The 22,264-nt window shown below is 37.1% G+C and overlaps 2 protein-coding genes across 4 annotated transcripts in view; both read left to right on the top strand.

Annotated features, from left to right (window-relative positions):
• Positions 1-12,095, top strand: part of cachd1 (cache domain containing 1) — a 74,042-nt gene extending 61,947 nt beyond the window's left edge. Inside the window, exons 18-27 of the mRNA XM_051896289.1 lie at positions 264-363; positions 574-690; positions 987-1,147; positions 2,368-2,454; positions 3,149-3,265; positions 4,074-4,225; positions 4,511-4,672; positions 5,732-5,809; positions 7,342-7,443; positions 10,682-12,095. Coding sequence (XP_051752249.1) covers positions 264-363; positions 574-690; positions 987-1,147; positions 2,368-2,454; positions 3,149-3,265; positions 4,074-4,225; positions 4,511-4,672; positions 5,732-5,809; positions 7,342-7,443; positions 10,682-10,929 — 1,324 coding nt within the window. The 3' untranslated portion in view covers positions 10,930-12,095. The remainder of the gene's footprint in view (positions 1-263; positions 364-573; positions 691-986; positions 1,148-2,367; positions 2,455-3,148; positions 3,266-4,073; positions 4,226-4,510; positions 4,673-5,731; positions 5,810-7,341; positions 7,444-10,681) is intronic.
• Positions 12,096-17,875: 5,780 nt separating this feature from the next.
• Positions 17,876-22,264, top strand: part of raver2 (ribonucleoprotein, PTB-binding 2) — a 74,459-nt gene continuing 70,070 nt past the window's right edge. The window contains exon 1 of one of the 3 annotated variants that reach the window (XM_051896306.1): positions 17,876-18,284. In XM_051896306.1, the coding sequence (XP_051752266.1) occupies positions 17,961-18,284 (324 nt within the window). In that variant the 5' untranslated portion in view covers positions 17,876-17,960. The remainder of the gene's footprint in view (positions 18,285-22,264) is intronic. The other 2 variants (XM_051896305.1, XM_051896304.1) reach the window with 2 other exon arrangements.

Here is a 22,264-nt window from a genome sequence, read left to right as displayed (position 1 = left end):
CTCTCTGTCTCTTTATCTGTCTGTGCTGTGGAGGCCTCAGTGTTCTTTGAGTTTTCAGTGCTATGGTCATTAAACAGGATTAGTGAAGTGGAATGCCTCAGTGTGCCACACAATAATGGTCTGAACTGCAGATGGTACCCTATGAACATACAGGAAGCCATCTACTGTTTCCTTCCACCTTTCCCCCTCTAAATGTCATTTTGGATCTTTGTACAGGCTCTGATTGCTTGATTCTGTTTGTCTTGGCCTTTATATATGTGTAGGTGTTTTATCATGGAGGACAGAGGCTATCTAGTGGCCCATCCGACCCTGATTGATCCGAAGGGCCACGCTCCAGCAGAACAGCAACATATTAGTCATAAGGTAAGGAACTCTGGATCTGAGGCCAAACTTTACCTCTCTTGAACAAGAAAATAGGCTTTTCATGGCATTTTTCTGAGTTTTTTTCCCCCTGAGGAAAAGGGGACTGTTTTTCATCTTTAGCCATATTATGTTCAAAGATTGGTAATGAAACTAAAAAAACAAGCTTATTGAGTTCATCAGCTTGTTTTCTCCTGTTTTGCTTGATTTTAGGAGCCTCTAGTGGCCAATGATATTCTTAACCACCCCAACTTTGTGAAGAAGAACCTGTGTAACAGTTTCAGTGATCGTACCGTGCAGCGTTTCTATAAATTCAACACCAGCATTGTGGTGAGTGGAGTCTCTTATGAATTATGTCATATAAAGCTGCTGTAAACTCTGTTTTAATTGACAATCCCGCCATTTTTACCATAAGGTTAGTCAGTTTCTTGTATTAATGATGTTAGGACGCCACCTAGTGGAGGTTATTGTAATAGCAGCTATAGCAGATGTGCTTTACAGTGTATTAATTTAATTCTTTTTTTTTTTAATGAACAAAGTTGTGGCGTTTTATTCATAAACTGTATGCATAGAGTAAAAGACTTAAATAATTCTTGATGCCTTTGTATGTGTTTGTGATTTTTAAGGGTGATCTGACAAATCTAGTACATGGCAGTCATTGCTCAAAGTACCGGCTCACCCGTATCCCAGGAACCAATGCGTTTGCTGGCATTGTGAATGAGACCTGTGATTCACTGGCCTTCTGTGCTTGCAGTACTGTGGATCGGCTCTGTCTTAACTGCCACAGGTAATGTTTAACTTCTGCAAAACTTTATTAATTTATGTAAATGTTAAGGCATAGCTTTATTTATTTATTTACACTACTGTTCAAAAGTTTGGGGGCAGTAAGATTTTTTTTGTTTTTTGAAAGAAGTCTGATCAATTTAATGCATCTTTGCTAAATAGAAGTAATAAATTTGTTTAAAAAAAAAACAAACAAAAAACGTTCAGACCCCAAATATTTGGATGGCATTTATTTATTTTGTGTGTGTGTGTGTGTGTGTGTGTGTGTATGTGCTTCGTAAGTTTGTAATAGAAATGTAATAGCCAATTAAATTAAATACAAAAATATTTCATTACACTTCATACTAATAATGTACCTGTCTATACTTTAATTTCTCCATTCTCATATTTAAGGACCCATTGAAATGGTATGAGTTTTCCATCATGGGTTAGTGTATTTCCTAGAAACTGGAAGTTTGGGTTGGACACATTGAAGGGTTAATATTTTTGCCAATTGCCAATAGGCTTTAGTTATGGTCAAGTGTGCCACACAAGTCCTGGAAAGTGAAGCTAAAGCATTTTGATCGCCCCCTGGTGACTGGCTGCAGTATATGTCATAAACCCCACCCTCTCAATGTAATCGAATGGGACGCGAGGCAAACTAAAAAATCCAATTACACTTCAAAAAAAATTTTTTTCCAAAGAACATTTCAATCATTTTCGGCAGTTCTTATGATGCAGACATATGTTCAAGTGTTCATTTTTCCAATAAGTTTGGTTTTAGTTATTTGATGCTATAAAAATGTGGTGTAATGTCATGATTTACAGTTGTGCTTGCAATTGAGTTGGTGAATGTGGCGGGACCTTGATACTGTGGGTTCACTACTACACAGACTCGGGCTCCGAACGACATAAGCGGCAACGACCATTACTGGGATATTTTGGCTTTATTTTTCTACAGTGGAAGGAAGCGGAGATACGCTGTCCATCTTTTTTTTTTTTTACAGTCTATGGTTACAGTCATGAACCATGAACATTTTTTATTTTTTTTTTAGTCAGGGAGACTCCATTTAAAATACATTTAACTGCTAAAAATATTTTTTATCAACTTTTAGGAATACACTAACATAGAGGTTGCTTCAAAGGTGATTTTTGCTTTTCTGGGTCTTTGTCACTTTATATAAAAAAATAATCAGGTCAGAATCCTTCAAACAGAATTTCTCAGTATATTCCTATCTTCCTCAGAATGGAGCAGAATGAATGTGAGTGCCCCTGTGAATGCCCTCTAGAGGTGAACGAATGTACTGGCAACCTCACCAACGCTGAGAACAGGTAAACCACTGCTGCTCTACAGGGCAGTCTTGCATTATTTATAGAAAGACTCGTAAAAGTAGACATTAAGTCATTTAAACCGTGTTACATGTTGTACACAATGTGTTAGGATGCAAAGGTTGCCCCTTAAGTGCTTGGAGAATAGACTGCAACAATATATGATCCAAAAATTAATCACTGGACCACATGTCCAGATTCTCATCAGCATGCACTGGAATGAATCACACTTAGTCACACACACACATACACACTTCTGCCTGTCATTTCATCAAGTTCTTGTTTGTCACGATGAATAGATATCCAGCCACCTGTGTCCTCAATTAGCCGTTCAGCTCAGAATTGTTCCTCAATAGACATTTAGACACATTCAGGTTTGTCGCGTTATTCCCAGCTGAGAGATCTCAAGGCATTTACCTTTCTGTCACTGCGCCATCTGTTCATTTAGTGAAAAATTGTACACTTGAATACTGATAAATCCATACTTTACTAAAAAAGAGCTGTATGGTAAAAAGAAGTCTGGGTATTATTCATTGTGTAACAATAATAATTGTTCATTTTTTGTTGTCTGTTGAATGTCATTTATCTACAAAACAACATTGTTGCCAGACTGTTAGTAATTACAAATAGCTTTGACTTTAATGAGTTCCATGTTGTGTTTAGAGCCTAACTGACTTAGTTTGCCTTACTACTGCAGAAACCCGAGCTGCGACGTGCACCAGGAGCCTTTGTCTTTGACTGTAATTGAGCCCAGTCTACAGGACACTCTGCCTCAGTGTATCAACACCAGATGCAGCCAGCGCTTCACCAGCAGGTATGGCCATATACTGTATCAGTTGGGATCAGACTGCCCTCAACAGAATCACAGAGTCACTGAGAGTAATGATGATTCTCCTTTCACTCAGCACAGCTAATCTCACATTATTTATTTACAACCTTTGCTGACCAGAACAAAAAGCATGCGTGTTTCTCAAGATCAGGCAACATCAGCTATTATTAAGCCCGGAACACACCAAGCCGACTGCGGGGCTGGCTCACGTCGGTAGCGTCTGGGTCCAAAGTTGCCCTGATACACCAAATCGACGCTCGACGGCCAAGTAGCACGTCCGTTCTGCGCCTGTGTAAGAAGAAATGCCTTTCCGTACCAGCAGGTGGCAGTAGCTGAACAGCCAATCAGAATGATCAGATGTCCCGACTGACCGACGAGCTCCGGTGACAATTCAACATGTCAAATCAGCCAAAAAAAAAAGCCGACGAGGACCAACTTCAGCTGACAGTGTGGAACACACTGAGAAAACTTAGTCGGCCGACGAACAAAAACTGCCCGACGGTCGACCGTCGGCTTGGTGTGTTCCGGGCTTTAGAGATTGACAAACCAAAAACTCACAAATAGCTCATGAGTTATGTGTTTGAATATTTTAATGATTTGCATGCTTTTGTTCATTGTAGACTCAAAGAACCAGAACTGTGTTTTGTGTCACTGGATGTTAATGCTTATTCACAATATTTGAAAATAAGAAAATAAATAAATATAATCTACTTTATAAAATGCTTCTATGCATTGTATGTATGAAGACTGGAGTAGCGTATGCTATATATATTAAGTATGTTTTGGGTTTCAGTGACTGTTTTGGTGTTCTGGACTGTGAGTGGTGTACTGTGGACAGCGATGGAAAGACCCATCTGGATAAGCCTTACTGTGCCCTGCAGAAGGAATGTTTTGGAGGGATAGTGGGTGCCAAGAGTCCTTATGTGGATGGACTGGGCATTTTAGGTGAGCTACCACTGCTTGTAGTCACACTTATTGTGGTTTAATAATATATATTTTATGTTTATAAAAGCATATGTTGGTAAATAGCTGAGGGATTGGTCAACTAGTTTGTTTATCTCTTTTTTTTATTTTTTTAGTTTTGCTGTTTTAGAAAGATATACACAGAAGTTTAGAATTACACTGACTTAATGAGTCACACATTTGCAGGATCTTTTCTAGTGTGTATGCTGTATTTCATAATTTAATTTCATTATATAATTAGTTTTGTACTACTTCATCTCTGTGCAGACGAGGAGTTGGCTTCGCTGAACATGATCAAGAGTGCACCCGTGGGGCCAGTAGCAGGAGGGATTATGGGTTGCATCATGGTGCTGGTGTTGGCTGTGTATGCCTACAGGCACCAGATCCACCGTCGCAGTCATCAGCACATGTCCCCACTGGCCGCACAGGGTGAGTCTGGACACCCTGAGACTTAAAAATGAATGTGATTCTTACCTGAGGCCTTTGGGAAATACTTTTTGACTCTGTTGTCATTGTTTTACTTTAATAGTTTGCACTGTAATATCCAACAAGTTAAGGTAACTCAAACCATTTTGGAAACCGACTTAAATCATTTAAGTTTAAAAGCTAATGTTTATGAGTACTGTGAACTTAATACATTTGAGTTCACAAAATGTTAAACTATAATTCCAGTTAAATACTTTATACTTTATGACTGTTAGTTTTTACAGTAGCATTGGATAAAAAAGAATCCGTGTTAAAGATTATTGAATCAAAGTCAACATGACACAGCGCTTACAACCAATGTTACTTCCATTATGTGACATATTCAGAGTGAAACAGGATATTCAGGGATTAAAAATGTAGGCTGGGACTTTATAAATCAAGAATTGATTAGAAGGTGAAAAGTGATCTCTTGACATCACTCTGGTGATGTCAGCCTGCAAAGAAAAGTCTTTTTAGAGGCAGAGCAAGTAAAACTCAGTTTAATGAGGGGAAAAATTATTGAGTGCACTTTTAAAGTGTGCTACTCCCTGTGCTAATGAGATACTAAAGCATAGCTGACCGCTAAAAGGACCTTAGAAGGATATAAAAGTAATTTAAAGAGTTTAATTCTCTCTTCCCTTGCTCCCTAATGATCCCAATTTAGCCTCTATATGTGCACGACTAGGATGCATAACTTTTGGTTGGATGCAATATAAACTTTCTGAATCAGTCTGAGAAGTGCTACTATTTTTTTTTAATAGACTTTGAATTGAATAGACTAGAATGTTATATCCCCTTGAATTGGCTCCCTTTCAGTTTTTCAATATCTGATTGGCATTTTTATTTTATTTTTTTGAGAAAGAAAGAAAGAATGTGGACCAAAAGAGAAGACAAATGATATATTACATCAAATGTGTTCAGGGTTGCTGCATCTTTCTAATCTTTTCCTCTGTCTGTCTGTCTGTCTCTCTCTCTCTCTCTCTCTCTCTCTCTCTCTCTCTCTCTCTCTCTCTCTTTCATCAGAGATGTCTGTGCGGATGTCCAACCTAGACAACGAGCGAGATGACCGAGATGAAGACAGTCACGAAGACAGAGGAATAAGTAAGATACCCGCCTACCTGTCTGGCACAGCTTTACACAAATTAACACAAAACCTTGAATGCCCATTTTAGCATTAGTAATTACACTGAGGGTTTTTATGTACATCAAAATCTGCAGTAATATACTTTGTACCATTAATGCTGTTTTTCACTGATTCAATGCATCAGGCACCAAATGAATGATAATCCTTGAATTCTTTGTGTATGGTGTGCTGTTTTATTCTCCTAAAGTAAAAAGCGAGCATTCATGCTCACAATGGTACTGTGCCATTCTTGTTTGATAATTGCCTCAAACAGCCATGTGGGCTAGTCTGATGTCGTAATTGGTCTCGTCTTAAGTGACAACAATGTCTTCCTGATCGGCTCTCTTGTTCTGTTGTACATTTTGTAATCAGAATCATTTTCCATACCATCTGATTTACATCACAGAGTTGTTTTAATTATATTTTGTGCTATGCATAACTGTAAGAAACGTATATTATGAAACATTATGCATAACTGTAAGAAATCTAAATGAATGAGTAACTCTCAGTATGGATATAATCCTGATTATCAGTGGAAAGAATTAGAAATGAGGAAAAATGTGTGCTAATGCTCATACTAATAACTCAGTTTGTAAAAACAGACAAAACATACAGAATGGTACTTCCAATGGAAGTCTATGGGGCAACAATTCTAAGTGTATAACTGTCAGTGAATTTATTTTATTGGATTTTTGTTTTACAAACTGAGGTCAAGATCAAAATTATTTTCTGTGGTAATCATCATTATGCCATAAATGGTGTAGATTGAGCTTAACTTTGGGAATTAACCCCAAAAAATTCCCTTAAATTGAAGGAAAAACCAAAAATTGTTTGGCAACAGTTTTCTGAACTGTGTTCGTACATATGCGGAATTAGACAAAATATGGTAACTTTTTACAAAACTGCTCAATTTGTTGTAAAGACATCTTAAACAAACAATGAACAACTATTTATGGCATTTAATAACATTGAGTTGGTCATTTATAAATATACTGTACTGTTGTTCATTGTTAAATTAAGTTTATTTATTATACATTAATAATAATTTATACAACTTAATGTGTAACAGATTAATAAATGCAAAAATTGTTCATTTTTAGTTTATGATGCTTAATGCTTTTATTAATGATTAAAAAAAACACACATTTTCGATAGTGTTAGCCAAAATATTTATAATGATAATATCCAACCTGATAAAACTAGGCAGTTTGAATGGTACTTTAACGCACTGTACTGTTTATGTAATGGAATTAACATACAGTGCTCATAATATACACACAGTGGTGATATGGTGCTTTGGAAGTCAGAGTTAGAAATCTTTTTGATTTTTTTTTTTTTTTTTTTTTTTGCTCATTGTTTACCAAGTTCATCCTCAGTATAACCTTTTATATGAGAAATATCTACAAGTGTTATTGCCTTTTAAATTTCCTGTGCTCTTTCTGGTCAGCCTCAGACCCAAGTGTTTTATTGTTATATGACCGTTTGGCTCTGTTTCTGTCTCTCTCTTCAGTCAGTAACACTCGATTTATTGCTGCTGTTATTGAGAGGCACACACACAGTCCAGAACGACGGCGGAGATACTGGGGCCGGTCAGGGACAGAAAGTGACCACGGTAAGCATGTGTCTGTGCACTCTTCCCTTAAACTCTAAAGAAAAAAAGATATTAGTAGGTTTGAAAAGATCCTTTTAAAACAAGGGTCAAAGAAAAATTCAAAAGCGTCACCATCAAATTTCTTACCTGAAAATATATTGTGAGTGTTATTATTGAAATAAAGCAAAGCCTACCCCAGGAGCTCAGTGTGTGCTTGTGTTCAGCATCTATTTCATTGGTGGCTCCAGGCTTGGGTTACACAGAGTCTACAGTGCATGCTAAATCTGCTGCCCCTCAGGGATGAGGCTTTCTGGAGATCATTGTGTAACCAGCAAGAGGAGAAAGGGCAGCCCTATTCCACAAGGAGAGGTGCAATGAGAGAACCGGAGGAAGAAAGACAGCATAGGAGGTAGATTGAGAGATTTGAGAACAGTTAAAGGTGGCAAAGACCAAGTACAGAAGTTTCTTCCCTGTATTTTTATTTGGCTGGGTTAAAGGTCGCCTCCCACCGCCTGCTCAGTCATCCAGCTTAAGGGGTCGTTTTAAAGCAATATCGATTTGGCTTTTGAGTGTGTGTGTATGCGGGAAAACAACGCTGAAGCTTTTTCCTGTGCGCTCTGACTCATTACCGCTCCACCAACACAGAGTTTTCGCCAGGAGCAACGCAGATATAAGAGTTCTCGCTGTAAAACGAGGTTTAAAGAATTTCTCTAAACAGAGATGTGTTTACTGCCAGGAAGATGCTTTTTAGTACTTGTTTGAATGCTTTGCTTTTTGATATGTTTAGGGATAGATCCTGATCCAGAATCAGTATCCTGACTGTTTCATTCTCACTGCAGTTTTCAAAGCTGATTCTAGATCTGCTCTGAGGCAGCTCATGCAAACATTGATCAAAGTCAGGATCATAAGAGGTTTTTGACCTTTCTTTTTACCTCCGATCCTGTTTCAAATGTCAAATGTGGCTGGACGTTTGGCCACTTGACAGCAGGACCAGTCTTTTTTTTGTGCTCTTTGTACTGTAGCTTTCATTTAATTCAGGATTATTTCACAAGTTTCCTACACAAGTTTTAGTAGGCATTGCAAGATTCTTTCCCACCATACATTTAGTTGCCAGAATGACATAACTGTTATTTGCTTCAGCTTATTTTATGTTCATCTTTTGCATTGTTGTCTAAAGAGGAACTGTAGCAGTATGACAGAGGAAATTGGATTTGGGTAGTTGATAAATAACATTGACATTGAGCTTCTTTGTTCAACATCAAGATTTTAAGTTCAAATTCAGACTTGTCACCAATTGTTTCCAAGTTTCTCACCATCAAGTTTTTAATCACATTTTATGTATTTATTTAGTCGATTGTTTATTATTTTGCAGTTAATGACACATTCAAGTTTGAAAGTAGAAATATTCTATATAGTCTCTCACGTCTGTATATTTAAAACTGCTTGTTTAATAATAGGTGTAGTAGGAAGTAGGCGTCAGGATATTGTTCCCCAATGCAAAACTGGTAATAACATGAACACCACTTTGCACTAATGCCATTCCTCTGCACCACAACTTCCACAACTTCATAATTATTATAATCATTACTGCTACTGTATCAATACATTTCAAATAGCTGTTTTTATCATTATAATATTGCATTGCACTAGTTAAAACAGTGTTATTTGTATCCCTGATCCATAATGTTTTTATTATATTTTTTGTTCATAGTGTTTACTTGTAGTTACTGTTATATACGGTAGTGGCCAAAAGTGATGTCCAGAGGAGATATTTGTTTGATTAAACCATCAAAATATGAGGAAAATATTTTATATTTGTAAATATTTTAAAATGAGGGACAAGCATTTATTTATTTGACAAAATTATATGGCAAAAAAAGTGAGTGAAACTACAGCTACAGGTTTTATTTTACTATTCCAAAAAAAAAAAAAAAATGCATAGAGAAAAGCTCACAGGAAAAAGCATACATTGACTACAACATATTCGGATATTAATATTTCTCTTGAGGACTTTTTACACTACGCTTAACCCTGGGTTATTGTCGTTCTAAACGCCGCTTTTAACCCCGGGGTAAAGGAACGTTTCACACTTGTAATTTAGGAGGGGCTTTTTATCCGGGGTTACCACTTTTGTAGTGTTAACCCCACATTGCAGTGCCAAACTTGTACAGTGTGAAACGATGCAGTGTTAGAATGTTACAGCTATACGCTTAGCAACAGACAACCAATTGCGTACACATATTTGCTTGCTTTGGACAGTCACGGAAACACTGCGCATTGTATATAAACAGTAAATTCAGCTTTTGAGAGGAAAAATTTCAAATGCTGCCAGAAAACTTGACAATTTGAGTGAAGAAGAGACCGTTTCATTCTTTCCTTTTATAGTCCATAATGCCCATTCAGTATATACTCGATATACAGTCGACAATACAGGATGCGCAATGCTAGAGTTATGTAAACAGGTCGCATGCTGCGTTTATCCAATCAATGACACTGACACCCGCAAATGTGCAAATAAGAACATTAACCCAGAGTTTAGGAATGTACAATGTGAAACATCAGTTTATGACTGCCCCTGATTAATTGTTAACCCTGGGTAAATTATGAGCAGTGTGAAACGTGAAGCAAGATAACCCAGGATTCCGTTTACCCGGGGTTTAGAATGACTCAGGGTGTTAACTATTTCAAGTGTGAGAAGCCCTTGGCATGTTCATAATTTCTTTGTATGACAGCCTGGCCAATCAGCATATTAGAATGATTTCTGAAGGACCATGTGACACTGAGGACTGGAGTAATGATTCTGAAAATTCAGCTTTGCATCACAGGAATAAATTACATTTTAAAATATATTAATACAGAAACAGTTATTTTAAATTGTAATAATATTTCACAGCATTACTGTTTTTAATGTATTACTCTATTAATGTATTACTCTTGTCATGAGTTAATTACTTTTTTTGCATCAGATTTGGAATTCATATAATTCTTATGGGAAAAATAAGATTGTTCCTTTTGATTTTTCCGTGTGAAGAGAGATTAGAATGGATTATGATTCATTAAGATGATTAGTTTAATGAGGGACTAAAGTGCTCATGATTTCTATCTGCAGTTTCTACAAAATTTTCAGTTTAAATTTCTCTAACTCTTGTTTTCGAGATAAAGCTGTTAGCTATACTTGTACAACATTTTAGGTTCAAAGTTCATTTATTCTGTAGCTTCCCATAATATTGATTGTGTGTCCATGTCTATTCATACGTAGGTTATAGCACCATGAGCCCTCAGGAGGACAGCGAGAACCCGCCCTGCAACAACGATCCTCTATCGGCGGGCGTTGATGTGGGCAATCACGACGAGGACCTCGACCTGGACACGCCTCCGCAGACAGCTGCTCTTCTCAGCCATAAGTTCCATCCCTATCGGCACCCCCACACGCACCACCCCCTGCACTTGCACACGCACCATCTCCAGGCGGCCGTCACCGTGCACAGCGTGGATGCCGAGTGCTGATCCTGCCCACCGTAACCCCAAACAAATCGCCAACCCTGCCTTTTATGCCACTGATATCTTCACCCACCACCCCCAACATCAGCAAGCCCTCCAGTCAGGCCCTGCATCCTCCAAAAACAGGAGAGAACCTGAACTCCCAGCTCTCCCTGGGCATCCACCGATGGTGGTCAGAGGTGTTTTGTGCTTGGTGGCCATGGGGGCGAACATTTGACCTCTGTAGAGGTCATTAGAGAATGGATTTGGCAGGTGCATACGATACAAAGCTCCTTATGTTTTTTTTTTTTTTTTTTTTTTTTTTTTCAAAAAAACAATGAAGATGAAAGGATTATTTTTTTACTATTTATTTAACAGGAGTGGAGATGGAGATAAATGAATGGGAAAAAAAGAGAAATTGACTGACTGAATTTGTCAGCTTTCTACTTGGCCTGTGGAGCTCATTTTAGGACCCGGCCCTGGTTTTGTCCTCGACTAGACTGCGTAGCAGCCTTGAAGGATTCAATTCATGGCACATTTGAGTCACACACATGCCATAAGAATTTCTTGTGGGGAGAGTAAACAAAGCATTTCAAGGAACAATAGACATGAATGCCTGTGCTGCACATCAAGGAGACGTGAAAAAGTGCTGTATTCTGATGAGCTGTCACTCTCTGCTTTGTTTGGTTTTTTTTGACGGTGTGAGATGATGGTGAATTTCAAGACACTGTGCAATGCGACCAAGGTGCTCTGGGCCACAAACCCAGTGCAGGATATTTTAAATTTTTAAAAGATGACTGGGAGAGAGACTATGCTCAGTCCTGCCACTGTGTGTAAAAGCTCTCGTCGTATTTCTGTCTGCCTGATTATTTTACATTTGGTGTACGAGAAAGAGAGAAACTGAGTGTGCATGTGTTGGTGCTTGTGTATGTAGTTGTGTGTGAATGCGATTGGATGTGTGATGCCACAGATGGATCGTCTCCATTAATGTTGTCGTTTTTTTAAGTCATTAGTCAGTATTGATGGAATTCCATGATATTTTTCAGATCCTTCTAAACCCATGTGCACTTTTACTCAACTGCCTGATTTTAGAGGGATTGTGTCTATTGTTTTCAGAATGAAATGATATACCGTGTATATACATCTAAAATTTAACAAAGTAGCTATAAATGTGTCATACACTACAAATCTTTTATTCTCGTCAGAAGTGTTTTATTTTGTCAATGTTTATTAAGTTGGATTTATGGGAGCTGTTTTTCTGCCTATGCTCTTAAATTACATTGAGATTTGGGTGGGGGAAATAGCTAATGCATAGTTTATTATTTTAATTTATCTGTGACAAGAAATCATGGCCAAAATTATGAGTCAAGTGATCTGATCAAACACAAGCAAAATGCAACTTTTCACACATTATGATACAGAAGTCTGGTACATTAGGTCTGTCCAGCCATGTCCCTGTGAAATTTCAACCTCAATCTGTTACAGTGACAGTTTTAAGCAAGCATACCTTAGAGACTGCTGAATCATATCTATGAATCATATTTTATGTGCTTAAAGTTTAATCAGTGTGCAGCTATCATTCCTATTTGGTCATATAACACTTTAAAGATGATATTCAGATATATTTCAGGGTAAATGTGATAAACTGTTCTACTTTGAATGTGGCTGCGATCAGTCTGGTCATATGGTATCTGCTGTGATGATTACGCAAAATGTGGCATTTATGTTTATAATATGCAGTTCTGCATTTAGTGTCATCTGAAAAGATCCCAAATTAGCTTTATTAAAATGTCTTACAGAACAAGTAACTTCAATACTTGGTGGATAAATATTTCAGTCAGCTCATAATTCAACCACCCCAGGAGGATTGTGGGCTAGTTGTCACACTTTTTACTCCAGTGAATAGGGTGGAGTTACTGAATAAATCAATTTCTGTTTAGGCACATGCCTTAAAGTCTTGGCTTCCAATGTTACTGCCAATGAAAAAAGATTCAGTTGATTAAACGCATTGATTTTTGCAAATTATATAGGGTAAGGGGAAATCTGCCTATTAAAAGGCTTTTCTGATAAATGAAAATTAATGTTTTGAGCTAGTCTCAAACCAACATACATTTGTGTAACTGGACTTTTGACCTTATAGTTACTGAGAAGTATCCCAAGTGTCAGCTGCTCTGGGGTGCATTTCCTGAAAGCATCATTAGCCAACTATGGTCGTAAGTCCCATTGAACTCTATTGATAACGTCGGAACTTGAGACCATAGTTCGCTTTGGGAAACGCACCCCTGTTTGACAACTAGCCCCGGTGTCCTTTAAATATTATTACTCAATTAATAGTTATCATCAACATTACAACTTTCATATGGCAAAACATTAAAGTGCACCCTATTATATATTTTTTTCAGTATATTCATCATAACCCACAAACATTCTTTCAGGATAAATAATGTGTTGACTGTTTAATTTTCAAATATCACTGCATAGGTATACAGTGAATTGTCTGTGTAAATGAAGCAAAACATTGGGATTTACAGGGCAGAATTAACATATGAGTCTGCTCCATTGTGACATCATCAGCCCATTTCTGACCTACATTTACAGTTTTGGGTGCAGTCACATGCACATAACGGGCAAATAAGGTCATGTGAAGTGCGGGGAAATCCTCATGCGCTGCTGCTGCCTGGGATTTGCATACAAGGTCAAAAAAGTGTTACGGCACCGTTGATCCTTCGTGGATAATTTTAACCCAAACGTGAGGTGCAAGTACACAGTGAGGTTGACACAAAGTGGAGCACTTCTGTTAAATTAGGGCCATGGGGGACAGCATCATTTTTTCATGAATTGGTTCTTTGGAACGATGTGTTTCAAAGTACTTTAAAAGACAACGATTCATATATACCTTACATCCACACATAAAAAAAGATGTGAGGATGCAAAGTCATCATATGCCTCCCGGCGTTGCATATTTTGCTCAGTTTACGCCATGTCGTGATGATCTACTCAGAGCTGTTTGCGTCCTCAGACTCAGAATTATTCGTTTCTATAGCAAATTAATCTGCAGGGTCAGGTGGTACAGCGGTCATGTGTGCAAGTTGGAGCTCTCTGAAAATTTCCAGTTTACAAGTTGTAATTACGAGTTCTACAAGGACGTGAGCATTGTAATTTCATAATTATGGTAATTGTTGGGTGTAATGCATTACTAAGTAATTAATTACTGTAATTTAATTACTTTTCCCTTTTTTGTTATTTAATTACAGTAACTTCTGATGTAATTGCATTATACTGTATAGAACAATTCTATACAAAACAATAGTGAAGTTAACATCAAAATTTAACGTCTAATAATAAAATGTATGTTTTTAATGTAACCTTCTCCCTTTAAATACTTTGGTCAGTTTAAGAATAATTTATGCAATTTTATATTGTTTATTTGAAAGAATTAAAGAAAGAACTGCTCTTTTAATTCTTTCAAATAAATAATTGTTCAACTGGTCGAGGTGGCTATGGGATTTAGAAAGTAATTAATAATAAGTAATGCAATATATTTTTGAGGGAGTATTTAGAACAGTAATGTAATTACACTCAATGTAATTAGCTAGTAATTAAATGCTTATTTAATTAACAACATGGTGTTGAACGCATCTTTACATACCCTAAAAGTGTTTCAATATGCCATATGTAAACATTTTTTCCTATGAATTTCATTAACAAGTGTTTATTGTAATTTCATGTGTTCCGTTTGTTTATTTGAATTGCAAAACAAACAAACAAAAAGTAGGCCTGTTTAGAACCTCTATGCAATTTGCATTTAACAGTAGGTTACTATTTACATTATGGATGAAAGGGTTTTTACATGTTAAATACAACAAAATGCTATAGCCTAATTAAAACCAACTCAAACCCCAAATAAGTCAAATTTTCAGAAAACTCAATGCGTTTAAATTTGGTTCATTCATTGGGTGTCGGCTCATTACCAGTCGGGTTCACTCTGACAGATTCAGAACGATTCATTAACTAATCGTTCGGTATAATGAACCGGTTCAGCTGATTCAGTGAAAAGAGTCCGACTCGAAAGAATCCTTCGTTCACGAATCGAACATCGCTAGTCGAAGCTTCAAAGAAAACCAGTTTCTTAAGTTTCCAGGAGCTTCTCAAATGTTTCTTTCATTCCATCATTACCGCGAGGCAAACGTACCCTGTGAGATGTGCGAACTGTTCAGTTTAATTAGTTATTGTTCTCTCACTTTACAGTGCCCACAATAATGTATGCATCAGTTGTGAAATCAGACAGTCGCGCATAAATGAATAAATCGCCCGTGGATTCGCGATGCTTGAGACCGCACACACACACACACACACACAAGACTCGGATACCGCCGCCCACGCACACTACGCACTCAGCACAGCTCGCGGTGAGCAGTTGAAGGTTCCCATCACCCCTTTACATAAACACACGCGCGTCCCAGATGCGCGATCTGCCCGCTCCAACACTCGCTCTAGCGCCCACGCACTACTTTTCTGAGCCATTGAAATATTCTGGTCTTCTCTCTCACTCCCACTCAGAGACGCGCTGAATCACAGCTTCAGTTCATGCTCAGGTAATTCAGATGAACACATAAATGTGAGGGTCTTTCTGAAACTTCCCATCCCAACCCACCCTGATGGTGGAAAATCATCCGTGTGCACTGTGCAATGATGGATTCATTAATCCGCGCAATGCAATATATTGAACTGGCAATATTTATCAAGCATTGCAGTCGCAGTTTTTTTTAAATAGGCTATATTTTACATTTCCGTGCGCTTTAAACAGCAATGTCCAAAATTGCACAGGACATTTCACGCTAAATAAAATTTTCAATTGTTATTATTAGAATGGTTCTCGTGTCGAAAAAAAACATCCAGAATCAGAGCAATGTACTATCCTCATTCTTAAAGAGTCAAACGCAATGGTCTGTAAATATTGTTGATGTGGGATGTGTAGCTGCTGAAACTGAAAGCGTTCATTCAGGGACATTATAAGGACTCCTGTGATGGAGTCTGCCAGGAGATGGCATTTAGCACACCCACGAAAGACGGCATAAGTCATTCATTCCACACCAGACCCAGTGTATAACGAGTCAAAAGATCTGTCAGGCATGCACGATTTTCTGCAGGCATGCTTTTAGATGTTTCTGGCCATATATAATCTCTCCATGCATTTTTTTTTTTTAGCTATAAATGTCATCTTGTCCATACAGTTTATTTAATCTTTCATGCAACAGTTCAATAAACAATGTTAATACTGAATAACTTACATTTTTTAGACATTACAATGTTTACTCCAATGAAAAATAGTTCCAACTGAAAAGGTTTGTGCATCTCAGAGCAACACACAGCAGTGGTGTTTCTTTCCTGAATTGATCTGTATTTTTGAACGAATCGGTTGAGTGAATGATTCAATAATGACAGTCACTTGTCGCTGAATAATCGCCACTACAGAATGTTGGGAGCGTGAAATCAGCGAAGTGATACAAAGACAAGTGAAAAGTTGATTGGCACTCTTGAAATGCCAATTAATTTTTCTTCCAAAATAAGCTACTGTTGCACTGAATATCAGAATAATGTGTGGTCACACATTATTTGGCGAAGTCCAGTTGTTTCAATATAAATCCACACGATCAGGAGTCTTGTGTGTGGGCGAAAAAGTTCCCCATGCAGATTTTGCTCATATTCAAGTTTGTCACATGGATTTGCTGCACTGACCGACAGGAAGCTTCTTGATTTGAGTGACTTCTGTGTTCGCGAAAATGAACTGAAATATCTGAATTTCCCCCACAAAAATTTATGGAACAACGGTACATGTAACTGTACTTTTATACACACTACATAAACAATCGACATTTTTTGCCTGTGAAATTTGGCTGAAATTACAATAGCAAGCTAGCTTTGCAGGCATGAGATCCCACCCTCCCTTCAGAGCGCTCTCCAAAGCCACGCCTCCTCCAAAAGACATGCACATGCACAGCAGAGTCTGCAAAGCATCACGAGACAGCATTAAGCTATCTCATGTCTCAAAGCACATTACATTACAATAATAATGAATGTAAACAACTTACAGAGCTCTTACTTGTACCACCTGACTGCTGCAGATTCATTTCAGCGTTGATAGCGTTGACATAGAAACGCAAAAATCTAAGTCCAAGTTCGGGCCAAATGCAATGATTGGACGAACATTTTTTGGTTCTGAGATTCCACATTAGATATATGTACATGTTTTAATATTTTGACCACTTCTATTATTGATTGCTCTCAGGATGTAAAGAGTTTCAACCTACCTTGAAACTCTCTTCAACCTACCTAAATTGCCTACCTTTAAAGTTGGCACGAAACACAATTTGCAATAGTCTTTTCTTCCGTATTATGACGTATAATCAAATGAAGCAGCTTCTCTAACAAGAAAAACAAATGCAGGGCAGGACTTTTTATCCATCGGGAATTGATCGAATCATTGTCCTTTGCTATTGCTGTGATCTCATTTGATTGACAGGTTGTCCCGCCCTCACAACGAAAAACACGTCATCAGAGAAGAGATGTCCTTGCAAGTGGGAGCGGGGCACATCAGTTTTTTAATGATGTTCACGGATAAATAATTTATAATACATACTGCAGTCCATAAAAATTTTCATAATAACTGTGCTTTTAAATAATTTGCACAAATAAATAAATAAATAAATACTAGATTTACTTAAATATTGCTAATGTTTTTAATATACATTTGTTATAATAACACTACGTATATGATCTGCACACTAGAACTATATTATTTTATTACATCATCCCAGATTGTTAAAGAGTTTTGTTATAGCGTTACTGTTTTATTATTATTTTTTACTTGCTGTCGTACATATGACATTGTTCTTTTCAGAGTAATTTTTTTTTTTTTTTTTTTTTTTTTTTTTTAATACTGTCCTGATAATAAGGAAAAAAGAGACTGATATTCAGAATGTTTAGTTTTCCATCGGTGGAGGTCGCCAGCTGTACTGTGTCGGGCTCATCCACACTTACTTTCTAGAGTGCCGTCGATGGGTTTGACTCAAAGCACAGACGCCCACCTATCCGCTCTCTCCGACTCACTTTCCACCGAGCGCTTCAAAATGGCGGCAGCTTCATCCATCCAGCCGCCGAACGTGCACTCGATAAAGCGGGAAAATTCACCTCACCCGGAATCCGACAGCCCCGCGAGCCGACAGGAAGAGGACGCAGCATCCGAGGGGATCACCATCCTAAGAGATCTACCCGAACTTGATCCCGAGGAGATCGAGAAACGGCTGGAGAAAACTCGCAGAGAGCTGAGCAACAGGAGGAAGATCCTTATTAAGAACCTGCCACAGGATACAACTAACCAGGTAGAGACATTTACATACATCAGCCTGACAGGTGAAAGTTTCACTGCTCACTAGTTCATGAGAAAAAGAAACACATTTCCAAGGGCTTTTCTTTATAGAATTAAGTATGTTTGTTTGTTTGTCAAGATACATAACAGCTTTTATTATTTCATGTTCTTACATCTAACGTATATAAACAGACAGTTTAACACAGCACGCACGAGCGCTACGATGTATAGGCTATGTTTGAGCCAAAATAAATGAAAATAAAATAAAATGACAAGCACACTTAAGTTCCTAGAAAGTTACATTTAAACAATTATTAGTTTGAAATATGGATATTGGGCATCAAATTAACAGCCGAGTAAACGCAAACGGCTCATTTTAAGTGCCCTTGAAAGATGAATGAATAGATAATTGCTTAAACTTTTACGTTCATCGTCGGAAAACCTGTAGGTATAACTGTTTGCGCGCGACCCAAAACGTTATCTGTCTAAAAAAACAACAAAATTTCTATTGTGAATCACCACTGAAGTGAAATGAAAACAAATAAGGCGGAAAATATGCAGTAAAATAACAGCCCAACGGCACCTTTTGAATGACCGCGCGCTCCGTCTGTATAGCCGAGTCCCGCTGAAAACGAGCTGCTCACCGTCTCTATCTAGCTCAGTTTTGAATCAATCTTTTTGTCTTATGTACCCCTACAACATAACCATAAATACGACTAAAATACTGCTTCATTAACTCCAAACCTTCATATATTACGTGTAACTATTAATATACTGGACTTCTTTCGAAATAAATTCATTATGTTAACACTCACTGCAAAAACCGAGTGTCATTTCAATGAGCCCTAATGGTTTTTATTTATTTATTTTAGATTTTATGTTTTGTCAAATTATACCTAATGAATTGTTAATATGCTTTGTCGTTCCTTATTAAAACTGTTGAGATATTTAAATAGGACTACTTATTAATGAAGTGCATACAGCTGCTTTTATTAATTTAGTTGTGGTTAGACGTTGTCTTGAGGCATGTTTGCTCATGGAGACAGACATACTGACTGAGATCCGGCTGAGGGCGTTCAGGCAGGGAGAACAGCACAGCGGTGAGCTGAACTCTGAGTGGGAGATTTTCATATTCAACGAGCTGAGGTAGCTGCTGCCGATGGCATATCCTACAGAGTTTTCCCACATTATTAATGTCAGTAAACATGTCGGATACCCGGGTCCTTGAGGGAGGTGTAATATTTCCCCAGCTTCAGGAGGAGATGAATGCAGTTAATATCCAATTGTTAGTATCTGCTGAACAGACACCACCGCACTGTATGTCTGCACTTCAACAGTACACAAACCATGCACTTTCATGTTAGATTGTCATGAATATCTTGTGCAATAGCAGATTTTTTTATATGATTAATTGTTTTGACATACTATTGTATATTATTTCACAAAACATATACTGCATGTTGTATTACGAGCACCTATAACCTTAGACAGCACGACAGTGAGTAACAGTTTGGAGAAGAGTGTCAGGTGCACACCACCGCTGTGATCAGGTCACAGAGTAGCGGCTTATCACTAAGAACACGTGTCAGGCAAAGCAGCTCTCTCTCTCTTTCTGTCTGTGTCCCTCATTCATACATACACAATCACTCCTCTCCTTATACTGAATAATTTAGGAGCAGGTCGGTCACAGGTTGGGGCAGGAGAAATGTCAGAAATGACGATGATTAGCTCTTTGTCAGGTGACATCTGGTGCGCTTCATATTTTGGGTGATCTCACCCACTCGCCACTGTTGAGCTCTGTCCACTCTTCCACAGGTTTGTTGTTGGTTTGGGTGTCAGTAGCAGATGTTCAGCATTGGAGTATGGAGGTGCATGTTCTCTCTGAATGCTCAACACAACAATACATAAAAATAAAAATGTGTGTATATATATATATATATATATATATATATATGTACACAGTCAAACCAAAAATTATTCAGACGTTTTTGATATTTTTGGTATATTTTTACTAGTGGGTGCAGGACACTATAGTTAATTTATGTAAGTGAGGATAGCAAAATAAAGTAAACTGTGACATATTATACCCAAAAATTTTTAATACAGTGGACTACCAGTAAAATTGATAAAAATTTGGAACCAAAAATTATTCAGACACTTTGACCTGACCATGTTTTGCTTAAGTGTTATCTGACATAATTAAGATTATTTTTTTCTGACACAGTTTAACTCTGAGATCTTGTCATATTTTATTACCATTTTTTTAAACTATAGTGAATAAACTGTATTAATGAATGAAATGTTCAAGGTGTCTGAATAAATTTTGGTTTGACTGTATGTATATATATATATATATAATATATAATGTAAAAGTTTTTGAATCACTTTTTGAATTACAAATGTTTTTCTTTACTATAAACTATTACCATTTATTTACTTGTGTTATTTTATTATCAAGATACTATTAATATTTTGTTTACTATTTATTAATAATTTTTATATTATATTATTTTTATTAGTTTTATATTTATATTATTTTTTCCTTTCATTTTAATTTTAAAGTTTTAATTAGTTTAGTTTAGTAATTTTGTTGTTTTTTTTTGTCATTTTTTTTAAACTTTTTTTTTTTTTAAATATGTCTATAGCTTTATTCATTTTTATTTTAGTTTTAATTAATTTAGTGCATCAAGTTAAACTAAATGAAAATGAGAAATGTTGCCTTGGCAACTAGATGAAATAAAATAAATTGAAGTTTTTTTGTTTTGTTTTTTGAAGTAACAAAAATGTTTTTAATGCTTATACGTGAAACAAATTATTAAAAAATAAATGATAATTTAAATAATAATTTACTGTCAGTAATCTTTGAAACCAGTAGGCCTTTATCACCTACCCCTAAATAAAAATAGATTTCAAATCTGTCAAATATTTAGAGGAAATATGTAGGCTTATATGTTTAGAATTGCTAAGGGCTCAGATACCTAGTTGTAGAGGTCATTGCATACTGTTTAGAGGGATGCTCTGATTGATCGGCCGCAGATCAGTATCGGCCGATAATCACATTCTATGACTCGATCGGGAGTCACTAAAATAGACAGATCTCACCAACCGATCGCGACATCAGACTTTAGCGCCGCAGTCATGTAGTCACCAGTGTGAAGTTATTACACAGTCTCAAGAAAGCCTTGCTGTTTAAGAACAACTGATTTGAAACCGCTCACGCACAGTACAGTGCTCATTTGATATGTGCGTGTGCTGTTTGAGAGATGGGTTCTGAGCGCATTCAGCACACACACCGGGAACGCACGCACATAAAGCTGCTGCTCATACAGCGCGTGAGTACTTATCTTACTGGGCGTGTGTTGATAGTTAGCGACTATTCAGTACAGCCACATATGATTTGAATGAAAAGAGGTATAGACTCCCCATGCAGAAAAGCTAAAATTTATAAAGAGAATCCTGCCTTACCTATTTAAGTAGGACGTAGGAAGGACACAAATACTCAGTACTTGCTGAATAATATTCCTGATCATTTTTGTATCAGACTACTCATTTTGTTTATTAAGGAGTTGCAGTGTTTCTGTTTGTTTTTGTCCTCAGTCACGTATTGGACAATGTTTAATTACACCTTATGGGTTGTAATTATGTTCAGTTTGACATTAAGTCTTGTAGACTCTTTAATAAGCCAGAGTATCATAATATGGATAGTATTTTGCATAAGCCCTGTTTTTAAAGGCCTATTAAAATGTTCAATGAAAAATTAATATTTGTTGTGCTTATTTATTTAACTCAATTAAAACAACCTATAGCATTACTGTACGTAATGTCTGTGGTATTAAAACTGACATTCAACAGAGAGCTTAATTATTACTTATATAAAACTTGAATGATCAGGATCAGTATCGTCCGATCATGCTGACATAAAATCGGTAATTGGTATCGGCTGCAAAAATCCTGATTGGAGCATCCCTTCAGATAAGGCTTTTGCGCCACGTT

The sequence above is a fragment of the Ctenopharyngodon idella genome, chromosome 6 (genome assembly GCF_019924925.1).
Source record: "Ctenopharyngodon idella isolate HZGC_01 chromosome 6, HZGC01, whole genome shotgun sequence".
NCBI lineage: Eukaryota > Metazoa > Chordata > Actinopteri > Cypriniformes > Xenocyprididae > Ctenopharyngodon > Ctenopharyngodon idella.
The sequence above is the reverse complement of the archived record's forward strand: the minus strand, read 5'-3'. Positions and strand labels throughout refer to the sequence as shown.